Source organism: Muntiacus reevesi, chromosome 12 (assembly GCF_963930625.1).
Source record: "Muntiacus reevesi chromosome 12, mMunRee1.1, whole genome shotgun sequence".
Taxonomy (NCBI): domain Eukaryota; kingdom Metazoa; phylum Chordata; class Mammalia; order Artiodactyla; family Cervidae; genus Muntiacus; species Muntiacus reevesi.
The window spans coordinates 440,616-457,945 of record NC_089260.1 but is presented as its reverse complement, the minus strand read 5'-3'; the positions used below and the strand labels follow the sequence as shown (position 1 = coordinate 457,945).

At 42.7% G+C, this 17,330-nt stretch overlaps 2 protein-coding genes across 3 annotated transcripts in view; one reads left to right on the top strand and one right to left on the bottom strand.

The window, feature by feature from the left end:
* Nucleotides 1-14,262, bottom strand: part of MRPL13 (mitochondrial ribosomal protein L13) — a 38,946-nt gene extending 24,684 nt beyond the window's left edge. Inside the window, exons 1-5 of one of the 2 annotated variants that reach the window (XM_065903142.1) lie at nucleotides 14,171-14,215; nucleotides 11,123-11,216; nucleotides 10,040-10,163; nucleotides 6,027-6,120; nucleotides 1,408-1,468 (exon numbers count right to left, since the gene is read on the bottom strand). In XM_065903142.1, the coding sequence (XP_065759214.1) occupies nucleotides 1,408-1,468; nucleotides 6,027-6,120; nucleotides 10,040-10,163; nucleotides 11,123-11,161 (318 nt within the window). In that variant the 5' untranslated portion in view covers nucleotides 11,162-11,216; nucleotides 14,171-14,215. Of the gene's footprint in view, nucleotides 1-1,407; nucleotides 1,469-6,026; nucleotides 6,121-10,039; nucleotides 10,164-11,122; nucleotides 11,217-14,170 lie in introns of both variants that reach the window. The other variant, XM_065903144.1, reaches the window with a different exon arrangement.
* Nucleotides 14,263-14,517: 255 nt separating this feature from the next.
* The window catches only part of MTBP (MDM2 binding protein), a 75,084-nt gene continuing 72,271 nt past the window's right edge, over nucleotides 14,518-17,330 (top strand). The window contains exons 1-2 of the mRNA XM_065903193.1: nucleotides 14,518-14,651; nucleotides 15,481-15,561. Of these exons, the coding sequence (XP_065759265.1) occupies nucleotides 14,546-14,651; nucleotides 15,481-15,561 (187 nt within the window). The 5' untranslated portion in view covers nucleotides 14,518-14,545. The remainder of the gene's footprint in view (nucleotides 14,652-15,480; nucleotides 15,562-17,330) is intronic.

Below are 17,330 nucleotides of genomic sequence, written 5' to 3'. Positions count from 1 at the left end.
GGGCCGCTGTCAGGCGGGGAGCCCAGCTCCGCGATGCCCGAGGGGGCCGCCGTCACGCGGGGAGCCCGGCTCCGCGATGCCCGAGGGGGCCGCCGTCACGCGGGGAGCCCAGATGCCCGAGGGGCCGCCGTCACGCGGGGAGCCCGGCTCCGCGATGCCCGAGGGGCCGCTGTCACGCGGAGAGCCCAGATGCCCGAGGGGCCGCCGTCACGCGGGGAGCCCAGATGCCCGAGGGGCCGCCGTCACGCGGGGAGCCCGGCCCAGGCTCCGCGATGCCCGAGGGGCCGCCGTCACGCGGGGAGCCCGGCCCAGGCTCCGCGATGCCCGAGGGGCCGCCGTCACCCGGGGAGCCCGGCTCAGGCTCCGCGATGCCCGAGGGGCCGCCGTCACGCGGGGAGCCCAGATGCCCGAGGGGCTGCCGTCACGCGGGGAGCCCGGCTCCGCGATGCCCAGGGGGGCCGCTGTCAGGCGGGGAGCCCAGCTCCGCGATGCCCGAGGGGCCGCCGTCACGCGGGGAGCCCGGCTCTGCGATGCCCGAGGGGGCCGCCGTCACGCGGGGAGCCCGGCCCAGGCTCCGCGATGCCCGAGGGGGCCGGGTGCGGGCGGGAGGGGGCTCAAGGAGGGAACACATGCAGTTACGACTGACTCACGCTGACGCGAGGCAGGAGCCAACACTGGATTGTAAAGCAATTCTCCTCCACTTAAAAAAATAAAACCTAGCTCAGTTTAAAGATAAACTGTAAAATGGTATATGAGGCGTCAAAATTTTTAAAAAGGTTGATTAGGCGATATCAATATATAAAAAGAATAGACTACAAGTTAAAAAGCACTAATGGAGATAAATTCAGTACACACCCGGTCAATTCTTCAGGAAGACTACAATTCCAAACTTAAATTTATTTAACCCTAAATCTTCAAAACATACAAGGGAAAAAACTGACAGAACTACAAGGAAAAATTAATAAATCCATAATTGAGATTTTAACATAACTCTTTAAGATAATCAATAAAGTGAATAACAAAAATAGAGTATAAGATTGGAACAACATACTTAGCATGTTTGATATAATTAAAATATAAACATATATACATACATATATCTGTCTCCCCAAAACATTTTCAGCAATCATATATTCTAGGTGATCATGCAGATGTCAAGAAATCAAAAAGAAAAGCATCAAACTTCTATAACTAAATGCAAAGTATATTAAATAGTAATTAGAAAAGATACAGAATGACGATGAAATATTATTGATACCTATCAAAACTTGTATGATATAATTATAGTGAAGAACTCACAACCCTGCATGCTAGCTACGTTAGAAGAGAAGGAAGACTGAAAACCCAGTTTCTGAACCAGTCTCTCCACAGATGATAAATAATGATAAAAAAATACAATACACTTACTGCTACTGGATCCTTCCGGTGAAGTTGAGCAGCTGTTACTTGTTTAAACCCACCTGGGTAGCTATTAAAAGAAACAAAGACATTAAAATTGGGAGTAGGCAATGGGACAGTATCTTTGAAACGAACATTCTCTTACAATATGAAAACTATTTTTATTATGAAATTACATTTGTTTCTCCTGGAGGAGGAAACAGAAACCCACTCCCATTCTTGCCTGGAGGATGCCATGGCCAGAGAAGCCTGGTGAGCTACAGTCCACGGGTCGCAGAGTCAGACATGACTGAGCAACTAACACACATGCTTGCTTCTGGAAACTATGCTACTCATCATGTCTTAAAAATTAAGCAGTAACTATGCTATATGAAATGCTATTAAGTGGTCACATTTAGCAATCATTATTTTATAAATCCAGTCAATCCTAAAGGAAATCAGTCCTGAATATTCATTGGAAGGATTGATGCTGAAGCTGAAACTACAATACTTTGGCCAACTGATGCTAAGAAATGACTCACTGGAAAAGACCCTGATGCTGGGAAAGATTAAATGCAGGAGGAGAAGGAGACCACAGAGGATGAGATGGTTGGATGGCATCACTGACTCAATGGACATGAGTTTGAGCAAGATCTGGGAGCTGGTGATGGATGGACAGGGAAGCCTGGCATGCTGCAGCCATGGGATTGCCAAGAGTCGGACACAACTGAGCGACTGAACTGAATTTCATAAAAAGTTCCACATCTAAGAAACTTCTTGGCTAACCATTTTTTAAATTAACTAATTAATTTATTTATTGGCTGTGCTAGGTCTTCACTGGGCTTCCCTGGTGGCTCAGCTGGTAGAGAATCCGCCCGTAACGCAGGAGACCGGGGTTCGACCCCTGGGTTGGGAAGATGCCCTGGAGAAGGGAAGGCTGCCCACTGTCCTCGCTGCTCTATGTGGGCGCTGTCTAGCTGCGGCAAACGGCGGCTACGCGCTGCTCTGGCACGGGACTCCTTCCGGCACTGGCTTCTCTTGCTGCGGAGCGCTGGCTCCAGGTGTGTGGGCTTCAGCGCCGCAGCAGGCTCCACAGTGCGGGCTCAGCAGCTGCTCCCGGGCGTGTGGACTCTCCCCAGATCAAGGATGAAGCCTGTGTCCCTTGCACTGGCAGGCGGATTCCTATCCACTGCATCACCACGGAAGTCCCTGGCTAACTACACTTCTGTTGGAATTTAAGTTCATTCATCATTCATTCATTCGTTCAAACATTCACCGTTGCTTATTTCTGCTTAAATGAAAGGAAAACAAAACAAAACAAAGTGCCAAAATGTGTTTCACATTCCCTGAAAAATTAGGCAAAGTGAGTAAGCTAGGGGTGAGGTCTGGGGAGAACAGTGGCAGACTACTTGGTTCTGAAGGCAAGTTAATCCTCTGAACAGGTCCCACTCCTATTTCCCATTACCAGGAAGTCACATGCTGCTTCTAAGTAACAAAATACTTCATTGTGTTCAAATCAGAATCATAAATAAAATGGAGATTAAAAAAAATATTTGGGATAGTTATTGGAGATCTTAGTAACCTGAATACCCCAGACCCAGGTCTGGGATCAAGGTTTTGCCAGCAGCAACCAGTATAATATGAGGAAACTCATTTCATCTCTTTATTTATGGGTTTGCTCAGATAAGGAAAATGCTAGTATCTGCCCCATCTACCTCTCAAGATTTTATGAGAGTCGAGTAAGAAAGTGTTTGTGACAGTGCTTAAGAAATTTAAAACAAAAGCAACATACAGATGTAAGACTTTATTATTACACTGAATGGATGAATAAAAGCCTAGATGATTTTCAAGGAAGGGAAAAAGAAAATGTAAAGACAGTGGACTCTGCAAAGGAAATTTAAAATTATCTAAATATGATTCCTTTTACAGGTTTCTTTCAACACTTAAAAACATTTTGAAGAAGATTTAGAGAACCACGTTTTAGGAATACAATTTAAGAAAGCAAATTTAGAAGTATGCTGAGAAAAATGGATAATTTTCCAAATGATACTCTTTCATTTGTTTCATGGAGCTTCACCCTCAGAACAAGAAATAATTGTCCTCTATTCTTCCTCTCTGGGAAGAAAATACTTTTTGCTTTTATCACATGGTTATCTTGCATTTTCATATTTCTTTCCCAATTGCCTCTAAATTTTATAAAACTTGTTTTACATATATTTTACTTTGCCAAAAGTAAAAATGACTAAAAATGAATGTGAATTAAATTTTGTTCGATAAAGATTTCATGAAGGCGTGCAAGTATAGGAAAGGACAAAGGCCGCTAACAAGCAGGAGTGATTCTCCAGGATCGCGGGAGACGTCACAGCCTTGGACGTGCAGACGGACCGCCCTCACGCAGAGTGAGGGGGAGCTAAAGAGCCTCCTGATCAAAGTGGAGGAGGAGAGGGAGACAGTTGGTTTAAAGCTCAACATTCAGAAAACTGAGATCATGGCATCTGGTCCCATCACCTCATGGGAAATAGATGGGGAGACAGTGGAAACACTGGCTGACTTTAATTTTTTGGGCTCCAAAATCACTGCAGATGGTGATTGCAGCCATGAAATTAAAAGACGTTTACTCGTTGGAAGGAAAGTTATGACCAACCTAGGCAGCATATTAAAAAGCAGAGACATTACTTTGTCAACAAAGGTCCGTCTGGTCAAGGCTATGGTTTTTCCCGTGGTCATGTATGGATGTGAGAGTTGAATTATAAAGAAAGCTGAGTGCTGAAGAATTGATGCTTTTCAACTGTGGTGTTGGAGAAGACTCTTGAGAGTTCCTTGGACTGCAAGGAGATCCAACCAGTCCAACCTAAAGGAGATCAGTCCTGGGTGTTCATTGGAAGGACTGATGCTGAAGCTGAAACTCCAGTACTTTGGCCACCTGATGCGAAGAGCTGACTCATTGGAAAAGACCCTGATGCTGGTAGGGATTGGGGGCAGGAGGAGAAGGGGATGACAGAGGATGAGATGGCTGGATTGCATCACTGACTCGATGGACATAAGTTTGAGTAAGCTCCGGGAGTTGGTGATGAACAGGGAGGCCTGGCCTGCTGCGATTCATGGGGTCACAGAGTCGGACATGACTGAGCGGTTGAACTGAACTGAAGACGAAAAGAAACAGATGGGAACCTCGAAGTTGGCTTGTCTAAGATGAAGGTGCACTTGGAAATAAAATAATTTTGATTAAGAATGAAAGGTCAATATTTCTAACTGTATCTTGCATGATATTGAAGAAACTATGCTTAATAAAATTTGTACATGACCTGAAACTGAGGGCTTAACTAACACATTACCTGAAATAATCCAGATCTTCAAAGATCTTCAAAGGCTGGAGATAAAATTTAACATGGAGTTAACTTAGGGTACTACAGCTAGATTAAAATGCAACTGAAACACACAGGCAGGAGGATACAAGGCTGAAAAAGACCTAGAGAGTTTTAGCTGAGAGTAACCTCAGCAGCACACAGTGATACAGCCTTGAGGAAGCACTCTACTGCGACAGAAGACTGAATAACTGGAAGATGGAGGAGTCACATTACACCAGAAACCCATCAGGACACAGCCAGGGGAGTGTTCCTTAGTTAAGATGTTGACAAGTAATGATGGCACCCAGAGAACAGTGAGCAGGATATAACGGACATATTTGAAGGGAAGTCACATAAAGAACTTCGCACGAACCGCAGGTGTTTAGTCTAGAAGAAAGACAAATCAGTGAGTACGTGCTGATCACTGTCTCACAATTACTTGAAGGAGGTCACGTGGAAGATACAACTTTACACCCTCCAAAAAAGGAGGACAGAGGACGAGATGGCTGGATGGCATCACCAACTCAGTGGAGCTGAGTTTGAGCAAGCTCCAGGAGACGGTGAAGGATGGGGAGGCCTGGCGTGCTGCAGTCCATGGGGTTGCAAAGAGTCGGAAACGACTGAGCGACTGACAACAGCAACAAAAGGCCGTTATAAAAGCTGAAGAAAGACAGTTGATGACTTAACACCACTGAGATCTTTCCAAAACTTAGACCATGTCAAAGGCAGAATGAATGGGCTGCCTCAGGAGCTAGGAGACTGCTACTGCTCAAAGACGGGCAGACCTGTAACCTGACAGGGATGCTGTGGGAAGGTATAAAGGTGTCTTTCCAACCGGTGCTTCTCCTCACCATTCTTGCAACCCCTCATGCACTTTTAGACTTCTGGAAACAGCAGTAAGAGGAATCAGAGGAAGCAGAAAGAAATGAGAAGACTGACTAAAATAAAGAGTGAGAGAAATCTAGATCAGCGAGGTTAACATGACAAATACTCTCAGGAAAAACCAATAGCCTCTGGTACAGTTTTGTCGTTTTCTAATTGAGTAAATCACACACGCATCACGAACAAAATCGGTGTTTTAAGTTTCTTTTTCTTTCAAAATTATTTATTTTTATTTTTTGGGTGTGCCACGCGAGATCTTAGTTCCCCAACCGCATATTGAGCCCGTGCCCCTGCAGTGGAAGTGCAGTCTTAACCACTGGACCACCAGGGAAGTTCCTTAAATTTCTCTGAAATATAATCAATAATATTAAAGTAATGCATTCCCACTGACCATTTTCCCTGACAAAAGCACTACCTTACCCAGTATGTGAGGAGTATACTTTTTGCTCCCATTTGTTTCCAGAAAATGCAATGTGCCTTGTGTTCATGATGACAACGTGATCCCCACAGTCACCTGGATTTAAAAGAACAGAGAAAGAAAAAAAGGATTTTAGTTGAAAAATCTTGACTTTAAGAAAAAGTGTGCTTGGTTATTTACAAAGCTTTCCAAAGTCCAAAGAACACATCAGTGAATATAAAGCATGTCAGTGCAACATCAAAATCCTTGAACAGACTGATGTTTTTCTTTTACATAACATCTAAGTATAGAGGAGTTGGCTAGACATTCAGAAAATCTCAACACTGGAAGGCAAAAGAGAATTCCGGAAAGAAGCCAATAACAATAGGCCTTTGAAAGGCAAACTACTGTTTCTCTTATTGTCTTTGACCATTAATGATTACACTTCGTTAAAATGTAATAATTACACTTTAATAACAATTACACTTCACCACTTTTAACTATCTAATAAAATTTCCCCTTAAAAATAAAAGAGAAAATGAAAACAATATGCATAAAGATGAAAAAAAGTATGTTTTACCAATAGGTAAATTGGAAACAAATGTAAAACATCACAATTGTTACTCATTTCAAATTCAGAGAATAGAGTATTATGCTCTCATGCTTAACTACTAACCCAAGGTTTTTTCCAATCACATTTAACTAGTTAAATATCTTTCAAACTGGAAAAAAAAAATAAAGTTTGGGAAACAGTTTTCAGAAATAGGAATTGAGTTTATTTACAAAAATTTATCACCTTCGATTTCTAACCTTATTTGATTTCTTTTTATAATAATGGGCTAAGTTAAATGGCCAAATAAAATTCAAACTAATTCAATCAAGGGGAAAACTCAAAGATTTATGTCAGGAAATCTAAGGTCTCATCATGGATCCACAGTCTTCTCCCTCCTTCATACACAGAGCACTGCTTTTATATATGATTTTCTTACAGGATTTGATTGGAGAAATGTCTGAAGAACAGCCATTCCAAATCAGTGATAAATAACAGAAGTTTGGTTTTGGCATTTATGCTTGTTTCCAGCTTGATGCACAAACATCCAAATGCCTACTTCAATTTTTTTTTCTTCTTTTAGTATCCCTGAGCTTCTGCATGGCTAATGTGACAGATGATCATGGAAGTTACCACAAAATCCACTGAGTATAAAGACATTGTGATAGGAACAAGGGGTGTTGCCCCAGTCTACTGCTGGTACGTAAATATTCACTTCTAAAAAAGCTAAGTATTCTAGATATAACCGTGAGCAAAAACCTTCAGTGCTCTGTATGACGATGTTCTAGGAGTGAGCTGAAGAACAAATGTGTGATTAACACTGTGAAATTTAAATGACATTGTTAACATTGAAATAGACAGACTCAACTGAATAGTAAGAAAGAAAAATACTTTAGTTGGGTAACTTTAAGAAGAGCATTTTAAACTTTTTTTTCCCTAACAAATTCTTAAAAGATTTAAATCAATAATGCAAAACAGAATACTAGAGATTAGATTAGTTGAACTGTTTGAATTGTGTTTGAATTGCTAACATTCACAATATAACTTTTAAGAACTGTGTGAAACTTTTATTTGATTTCATTCCACATGCACCAGAAATATTTTAAGATGATCTGATAACTTCAGATGATGCTGAAGAAAGGTTTCCCTCTGCTTCTTTTAAATGCTCATATAGTCTTCCTCAACTGACTAACTTGTGGACAATGAAAAGAATGGCGTTCTCACGAAGAGTAAGTCATAATCCAGAAATCACCAAGGGCCCTTCCTTTTCATTCATCAGTGAGAAATAAACATGTTGGGAAAGCTCCCGCGTCCCCAGCTCAGGAGGGGAGCTCTAATTAGAAGGCAGTGCGTGTAAAGTGGTTCAAAGATTGTATACTCACATATCTGAACATACAGAGGCCCACTGGGCTTGGAGAGATGCTGTGGCAAGCCAACTTTCCATTTATATGGTTATTTTTTTTCTTATGCAAACTGTGGTTTGGGTCAGGATGGAAATGTCATGGAATCAGAAGAACGTGCTCCTTCACAAAACTTGGGAGAAGATGGAATCAGCAGCAGCCACATAATTCTTTTTCAAACACAGCACTGTCCATCCACTGACTTAAAGTTCTGCTTCCTTACATGTGAGTCCTCACTGCAAAAGCACCCCTCACGCACCGCAGAGCAAACACTCTGCCAGAATAGGCGAGACTTTCTGGCAGGCCGTCCTTTCCTAGGAATGCAGGACAGCTTTTCCAGGAATTTAGAAATTTACTTTTTAAAGACTAAACTGTATTTTTGTTTCACTGTATTTAATATTCGACTTTTATGGACATAAGTTTGGACTTTTCATGTCCATAAGATGTCACTAAAATCAGAACTTACACTACAAAAAAAAAAAAAAAAAAAAACAAAACTTAAACTGCAAGCAGTTTTCAATTTACAAATATGCTGTTTTAAGTGTTTTTCTAACATTTATTGGTTTAACCAGCATTTATTATGTATGTTTTATGTGCTTATAAACATTATAAACATGTTTACTTAAAAACTGACGTACATTTTCCCAGAAAAACAATATTACAAATGATGGCCATATGTACAGGAAGGGCTATAAAAGTTAGTATTTAGGTGTGATAATGACATTTAGGTTACACTGGAGAATAGCTTTATTCTTAGGAGACATACACTGAAGTATTTAGGGGGAGATATACTCATTATCAGTCATTTACTTTCATATGATTGAGTAAAAACAACATGGTAAAATATTGTGTAACCTAGGTGGATATAGAGAAATTCACTGTACTATTTTGACCTTTTCTGAAATTGTGAAAATTTTTATACGACAAGTTAGAAAAAAAGTAAAAGACTAACAAACCAGTGGGAAAAAGGGAAGAAGTGCAGACATTTCACAGAATGGGAAATGAAAAAAGGCCAATACAGAAACGACAAGATGCTGAGCTCGACGTGCAGCTAGGAAAATGCAGATTAAAACCACAGAGCACTTCCCAGCTACCAAAGCAGAACGTTACTCAGATGAGGAATAGTGAAAACACCTGCATATAAAGACTGACGAGGTTCCTGTGTATCTCTGAACCCAGTAATTCCTGTTCTATAGACAGACCTCAGAGAAACTCTTCCACGTGTGTCCTGGAAAAATGGTACAAGAATATTGATAGCAATGTTGTGTATAAGAAACAAAAAAAGGAGGTAAACCACCCAAGTGCTGAGTGAATGGATATTTATTTCATCATTACTATTATTAATTTTCTTAAAAATATTATATTTATATACGGATAGATGAATACATCCTTATCTATCTATACACATCTTTGTATATTTCATATTTCAAAACAAAGCTAAAACTCTGACCAGTTGCAAAAAGCATTGTTGACAGGGCAAGCAAGATGAAGGGTAAGAACTGACATTCGGGCCTTGCAGGGTGGACAGGGAGTGCCTAGGAAAATGAAGTCAATCAGAACTTCCGGGGCTAAGTGGAAGGCTTTCAGTAGGAAGGCAACCGTTTGTTTTGAAAAAAGGATGTGGAAAAGCAAATTTATTAACTCAAAGTAGTGAAAACTAACTTTCCATACCTAGTTAGCTCTATATATCTCTCTGAAGGAAAGAGTCTTTCCAAGAGAGGGCAAGCTTATCTGTGTATTTTCTAAAGCTCTCTATTGCAACGCATGTTGCCACATGAAGAGACATGCCGAAGAGTTAGCCTTTCAAGTCCAAGTCAGGACATTTCTGAGAGTGAAAGGAAGAGCTACTGATAACTTTGCTGGGACAATGGCATGAAATGGGGCTGTTTCAGGCGAAATGGTCTGTGTAGTTTTGCTATGAGGAAGCAAAATTCATTTTAGTGCCCCAACAGGAGCTCGGCGAAGATGGAATAAGGGATCTTCAAGGGAAAAAAAGAGAGATCCTTGCAGCAGTACAGTCAACATCTTCAAAATTCTATCCCCACATGAAAACTGCATTTATTGACAGGTCTAAAATGATACTCACTCAGTTGATGGTACACAGGTTTATGCAATCCTTGAAGTCTAACCGATGCCAGGGCAGCAAGCTTTCCAGGGGGCTGCATTTTCCCATCTAAGAGATACCAAACTCGGGCAAAAGTGGCCCATTGCTTAAGAGACGGAAGAGGAAACAAAGAAAATTCTCATTAAAGGAGAACACCTGAGTTTGTTATTATATACCGTTGCACATAATCCACAGTTAATGTCAATAATTACTATGAAAAAGATCCCATTGTTAGATAATTTTTTTCATTTTCTATTTCTGGAAAAGGGAATCTTTCCTCATTCTTCTGTAGAGATTAATGCAGTTATTCTTCCTACCTGCTTTTCTATTAGCAGTATGGATTATGCTTTATTAAAAATATTTCAAAGATATTATTTCCTTTTACATTTTGTATTTTTCGTACCATGTACAATAGACTGGAGGGATACTGAGAAGCTCTTAATGAAAGCAGAAGTTGTTTCTGAAAGTCTTCAAAAATACCTGGAGATCAGAAGATGCGTTACATTGAGAGAAGAGTGGCCAGTTAGAAACTGATGACTATTCAGGAGTTTAACCCTAGTGAAAGAAAGTTTGAAAAAGTGTTCGTCGCTGTTGTGTCTGACTCTTTGCGATCCCGTGGGCTGTAGCCCACCAGGCTCCTCTGTCCATGGGATTCTCCAGGCAAGAATACTGGAGTGGGTAGCCATTCCCTTCTCCAGAGAATCTTTCCCACCCAGGGACTGAAGCCAGGTCTCCTGAATTGCAGGCTCATTCTTTACCATTTGAGCCACCAGGGAACTAGCAGAAATGAAGCTGGAAAAGTATAGATAGATGACACTGAATAAACTTAAATTTCAAAAACCTGCCTCAGACAGACATCTAAGGCTGCCGCAGCATTTCTGCAGTCTGACACTGCCTTCAAACTCTATAAGAAAATCTCAGGCCAGAAAGACCTTGATCAGATCCTTTGTCTACAGATATACACAAGCTGCCAAACAATGTCGGAAAAAATATTGATACAACTAGGCTGGCTGGTTTTATCTTAAATTTAACCATCACAAACCTCAAATCAGTAAAACTGCTTACCCATCTGTGTTTTCCTGTTCTCATTTTTCTAGTCTCCATCCCATTCCCCTTGTATATCTTGTCAGGTTTATCTCTATTTCATGTTTTGATGCCCCTGTAAAGGGTATTGCATTTTTAATTTAAATTTCTGATTGTTGCTAGTATACAGAAATACACTTCATTTTTATATTTTGGTCTTATATACTGCAACCTGGCATTTATCAGTTTCAGTAACTTTTTGTAAATTCCCTTTTTTACACAGATGACCCTTTTCTTTGCAAATAAGGAGAGCTTATAGCCCACATACCTTCCATATCTCTCTCAGCATATGAACTAAAAAAAAAAAATTCAATTGTCTGCAGGACAATCTTGTTTCTTCAATAAATTGCAAAGAAAAAAGACAGGATAGGAACCCATTATTAAGAGACTTAAAAAAAAACAACTCAGCAACTTACTATACTTTGGATCCCATTCCAAAGAAAAAAACCATAAAAATATTCTGTATTAATATTTATATATGTGAGAAAATTGGAAATGTGAACATATATTGAATAAATGATATTAAGGAATCACTATGGAATTTTCATTTAACTTTGATAAATGGTAATGGGATTTTAAAAAAAATCTTTATCTTATAAAGCACGTATTGAAAACATTTACTGATGAAATAAGAAGTGAATGAGGTACAGATTAAATGATACTGACTGTGAGCCCTCTGAAACTTGGTGATAATCTACTTTAATATCTGATTGTGATTATCCATAATAAAGTTAAGAAAACAAAAAAAGCTGCTCCTGACCTCCATTCTTTACCAGTGACTACCTCATTTCTTTCCTCTTTTTTGCAGTAAACTCTTGCAAAGAGTTGTCTTTACTCCAAATTTATCTCTTCTCATTCTTTCTTCAGGGCTCCCCTGGTGGCTCAGCAGTAAAGAATCCACCTGCCAATGCAGGAGACAGGAGTTCAATCCCTGGGTCGGGAAGATCCCCTGGCGAAGGAAATGGCAATCCACTCTGGTATTCTTGCCTAGAGAATCCCATGGACAGAGGAGCCTGGCGGGCTGCAGTCTATGGAGCCGCAAAGGAGTCGACACAACTCAGGGAGTAAACAACAACCGAAGCAATGGTTTCTTCAACCTACTCCACCCTGGCTTTTGTCTTCCCATACCCACCAGCAGCACACCATTGCCAAAGTTACCACGACCTTCACATTACGAAACCCCTCGGTCAATTCTTTGATATGGTTGATCATTCCCCTCTCCTGGGTGTTGAACACCACTGTCTATCCCCATCCATCCATCATGCAGATTCTTTCTCTTGCTTCTGAAAGGCTGGGATGTTCCACAACTGTTCTTGGTCCTACTCCCTTTTCTTTTCTTGCTTCCTCAAAGACTTCATCCAGGCCATTTGTATGCTTATGATTACCTAATTTACATCTCCAGCTTGGACCTCTTTTCCTAACTCTGGAACTCTTTGAGACCCTATGGACTGCATCTGGCCAGGCTTCTCTGGCCATGGGATTCTCCAGGCAAGTATACTGGAGTGGGTTGCCATTTCCAGGGGATCTTCCCCACCTAGGGATCAAACCCACGATCCCTGCATCTCCTGCATCAGCACGCTGATTCTTTTACCACTGAGCCACCTGGGAAGCACCCTGAACTATACACTTGTATTCAACTGCCCACCTGGCATATACACTACAGTGTTTTTTAAAATTATGTGTATCATTAGACCAGTTTTTCCCCAATCCATTGCAGACCAATACTCAGATAGGAAAAAAAAAAACTTTGATAAGGCAATTAAAATGCTGCCACAATGTCCAATGGCTACAATTCTTTTTAATGGTTAATTTTAATTCCTGTATCTCCTTCATCAGGGGCAGGTAACAAAGAGTTCAAGGACGGAATCTAACCAGGGGCAGGGCTAGGCTAAGAGGCATCTTACAGCAACATATCCAAAACCGAACCCTGCTCTTCCTCTGAAACCTGCTTCAGTCCCAGCCTTCCCTATCTCAGTTGACGGAAGGTCTCTCCGGTTGTTGAAACAAAAAAACCTTGTATTAGTCCTTGGTTTTTTTCTGTTGCTGTCAGTCACACTTAGTCCTTCTGGAAATCTTACTGGTTTCACCTTCACACAGAACATGACCACTTTCCAACTCTACACAGCAACTAGGCCTGGTCCGCGCTACAGGCATGTCTGGCCTGGGTTACTGCGGTAGCCTCCAAATAGATTCTTTGCTTCTGTCTACCAATTCCCATTTCTAAACAATTCCTTCTTAACTCAGCAGTCGGGTACTCCTTTTAACACTTAAGCCAGATGAGGTTACTACTTGGTTCAAAACTCTCCGAAGTGAAAGTCGCTCAGTCGTGTCTGACTCTCTGTGACCCCATGGATTATACGGTCCATGGGATTCTCCAGGCCGCAACACTTCCCAGGGGATCTTCCCAACCCAGGGATCAAACCCAGGTCTCCCGCATTGCAGGCGGATTCTTTACCATCCGAGCCCCCAGGGAAGCCCATATATACCTGTGCTCAATAGCTCAGTCGTGTCTGTCTCTTTGCAGCCCCATGGACTGTAGCTCTCTAAGCTCCTCTGTCCACGGGAATTCTCCAGGCAAGCAGACTGGAGTGGGTTGCCATATCCTCCTCCAGGAGATCTTCCCAACCCAGGGATCGAACCCGCGTCTCCCGCATCGGCAGGCGGGTTCTTTACCAGCTGAGCCACCAGTGAAGCTCAAACCTCAAACCACCCACCCCCGCCCCCGCCAGGCGGCCCTTATCTTGCTCAAACTGTCTACAGTGCCCTATGAGATCCACCTTATTGGCTCCCTGACTGTCCCCCTAACGCCGCTGCGGGGTGAGGGGAGACCAGAGAAGGGCCGAATAAAAACACCGAAGTCGGGGCACCGAGAGCGCTACACGAAGTGGTGGTCAGCTGCGACCCTCGTCTGTGCTTTATCGAGGCATCTCCGGGCCTAGGGGCCTGGCTCCCCATCCGCCTCGGCGGCGCCAACTCCGGCCGCCTCCCGCCAGAGTGAGGAAGCCCGCCACGCCCGAAGCGCCGCCTCACCTGCGGCGCCCTGGACAGACCCGCCATGCTCCTGAAGGACGTCTCCGCGCTTCCGCCAGGACCCGGAGCCGCCTCGCATCACGGCCCGGCGGGAAACGCGCGGAGCTTCGGGTGGCGGTTCCTAGGCCAGCAAGCCTTCGTCTGCTTCTCCGCGTTTCCCACGTCTTTTCCAGTCTTCCCACCACAACCATTCCGTCAGGAAGAGAGAACACGATGCGGTTATTGAGAGAATAATCCCCGAAAGTCACTCGCCTGCTGGAAAGGGTGCGGAAACCGATGGGTGACGGGCTGTTTCCCGCCGAGCTGAAGAGAGGGCGCCGGAAGTGCTTCAGGCGCGCGGGCGGTTTGGACGGAGGCGGCCGCGCGCGCTGAGAGATGGATCGGTACCTGCTCCTCGCGGTCTGGGGCGAGGGAAAGGCAGCGGCAGGCCCGGGACGTGGGCCCGAGGCTTCGCGAGTCGAGGGCCCCGGAAAGCCGTCGGGTAGGTGCCGAGCGGAGAAAGCGCGGGAGCGGCTCGCGGGGCGGAGAGGACTCTGGGGAGCAGGTTCTTCTGGGGAGGGCTGGGCGGAGGGACCGCGGGCAGCCGTGAGTCCCTCGGGTCGCCTGTCAGGGCTGAGAAGATCCGCCCGCACGCAGAACGTCGGTTTGTCAGGGCTGAGGAAGATGCTGAACGGGGCTAAGGTTCTGGGTGCGACGTGCCCGCGCTCAGAACTTGCAGACACAGTTAAAAAGTTCTCGGGGCCTTGGGAATGGAATTTCTGCCCTTGAGACGTACATGCATTCGTTAGGTAGTTCTGCCCCTGTGTTCCAAGTGCGAGTCAGACGGAAAGCAACTCGGTGGAAAGGGCTCTTACTCTCCTGGAGTGTACATCCTAACAGGAGGAGGCTTTCCGCACGTTCTGTACGTTAAAAAACCAAGCGACAGGTGTAAGACGATTCTGACCGTTTGAGATTGCACTCTTTTTGACGCTCCTGTCTGGAACCTGTTGCGTTTTATTTAGTTTGTTTTGATGGAGAGGTGTTTTGAGGAGGAAGTATATGTGGCTGTGTACAGAGTATTGTAGCAGGATTTCCCATCTCGGTTTAAAAATTATTTGGCGGAGGGAGATTTTGGATTTGTGTTAACTGGCAAGCATGTGCAAACCTGTTTTCTCTGCTTGCTTTATATTTATTATATTAAAATTTGAACAGAGTGTAGATCTTTTATGTATAGTATATTGAACAGGAGAGGTTCTGATGGTGAAACTGGAATTGGTCTACGTTGTGTAATTCTTGAGCCCAGCTGAGTGAGTTTGATTTTTCTTTCTCAGACTTAAGAGCAGCAAATGTATATCGTCTCCTGAAGAGAAGCATTAGTGCTTCAATTAGTCCAGAAGATAGTACTTTCCCTGGTAAGTACAACATAAACCCTTCTTTCACTGGTGTAGCATTTGTATTGGAAATAAACTTAATTAATTTGGTCACATAAGAGTCCAAAAACATTTGGTTGTTTTTCTTTGTTTGCTTTTGGGGGGGATATTAATAATGTCATTTAATGTTTTAGCTAAACGTATTTGCAGGAAAATATTAGTGCAAAGCTATAATGCATTACCAGTTAACACAGAATATATAAATATTTCTGTAACAGAAATTTTGTATAACACAGTTTCTGTTACATAAAAATTTAATGTAACACAGAAATAATATATTAGATTCAATAATTTAAAACTCCAGTCTCTTGTGGCACACTCCTTTACTTACTGTTACAAGAGTAAAAAAAATGTATCTATACACATTATTTGCCCATTACTATATCATATTCTTTATCTTTAAACTCAACAAGAGGCACTTGTTGACTGGGTGCAAGTCCCTGGGATCGGGAGCTAGCAAAAGAAACAAGAAAAACAGAAGGGGAAAATTGCTTTCCTTCATTTACTGATGCTCGGATGTCATAAAGTTGTTATGAAAATTGTTTTATATTCTCGTCTTGAGCGTTGTTCCCTTTATGAGATTTGCTTGCCATCTTTAGCTTCGTGTAAAATAGAGTAACGTGGCTTTATAAGGAGGATGTATGATTGTGTTCTGAGTACAAATACATTTTTAATGTTCTTACAGCCATTTCCTTAACTGTTTTTTTTTTTTTTTCATTCTTACCTCTTACCAATTCTCTTAAAAGCACTTCATGTGTGGGAGAAGGCGAGGGTGGGATGTTTGGAGAGAACAGCATCTACACGTGTATATTACCTAGGGTGAAACAGATCACCAGCCCAGGCTGGATGCTTGAGACAAGTGCTCAGGCCTGGTGCACTGGGAAGACCCAGAGGAATCGGGTGGAGAGGGAGATGGGAGGGGGGATCGGGATGGGGAATACATGTAAATCCATGGCTGATTCATGTCAGTGTATGACAAAAACCACTACAATATTGTAAAGTAATTAGCCTCCAACTAATAAAAATAAATGGGGGGGAAAAAAGCACTTCATAATTGTCATCTTTTCTCCATTCTTATCTCTTGAAGTTCTTCAAAGTCTTTGACTTTTTGATCACCCTTTACTTTGGAAACATTTTTTCTCCTTTGGTTCCTGTTTGCATTTACAGATCCGTTTACTACTTTGATAGTCACCCTCCTTTGTTCCTTCCCCATCTTGGCTTCTCTCTGAGAGTGGAGCTGCCAGGACAGGCCTGAAAGCTGAGGGAAGCTCCTGGAGACGCCAAGGAGAGTGTGCTTGTTCTGATGACTGAACACTCTGTTCCTTTCTGTTTTCTTTCAGCAGATAACCTGTCTCTGGAGTTTCAACTGTCATCTTTGGGGAATTATTTCTAATATCTATGTGCTTCCCTATCCTGTTTGCCAAATCCTGGTAGTACTCATTAATTTTGCAAGTTGGTATAGTTTAAGTCAGTACTGCTATTATTACAACAGGATTTTGATGGAAAGTGACATGGTCAGTGAAGGACATGTGATGAGTTGCCTGAAACATTGCCAAGTAAACATACTTTGTTAAAGGGGGATACACGGGACTTCCCTGTGGTCCAGTGGTTTAGACCTTGCCTTCCAGTCCCTGGTCAGGAAGCTAAGATCAAAAAACCAAGATATAAAACAGATGCAGTATTGTAATTTTAAGTTCAATAAAGACTTACAAGATAGAAATTGGATACATGTGTCTGGAACTCCAAAGGAG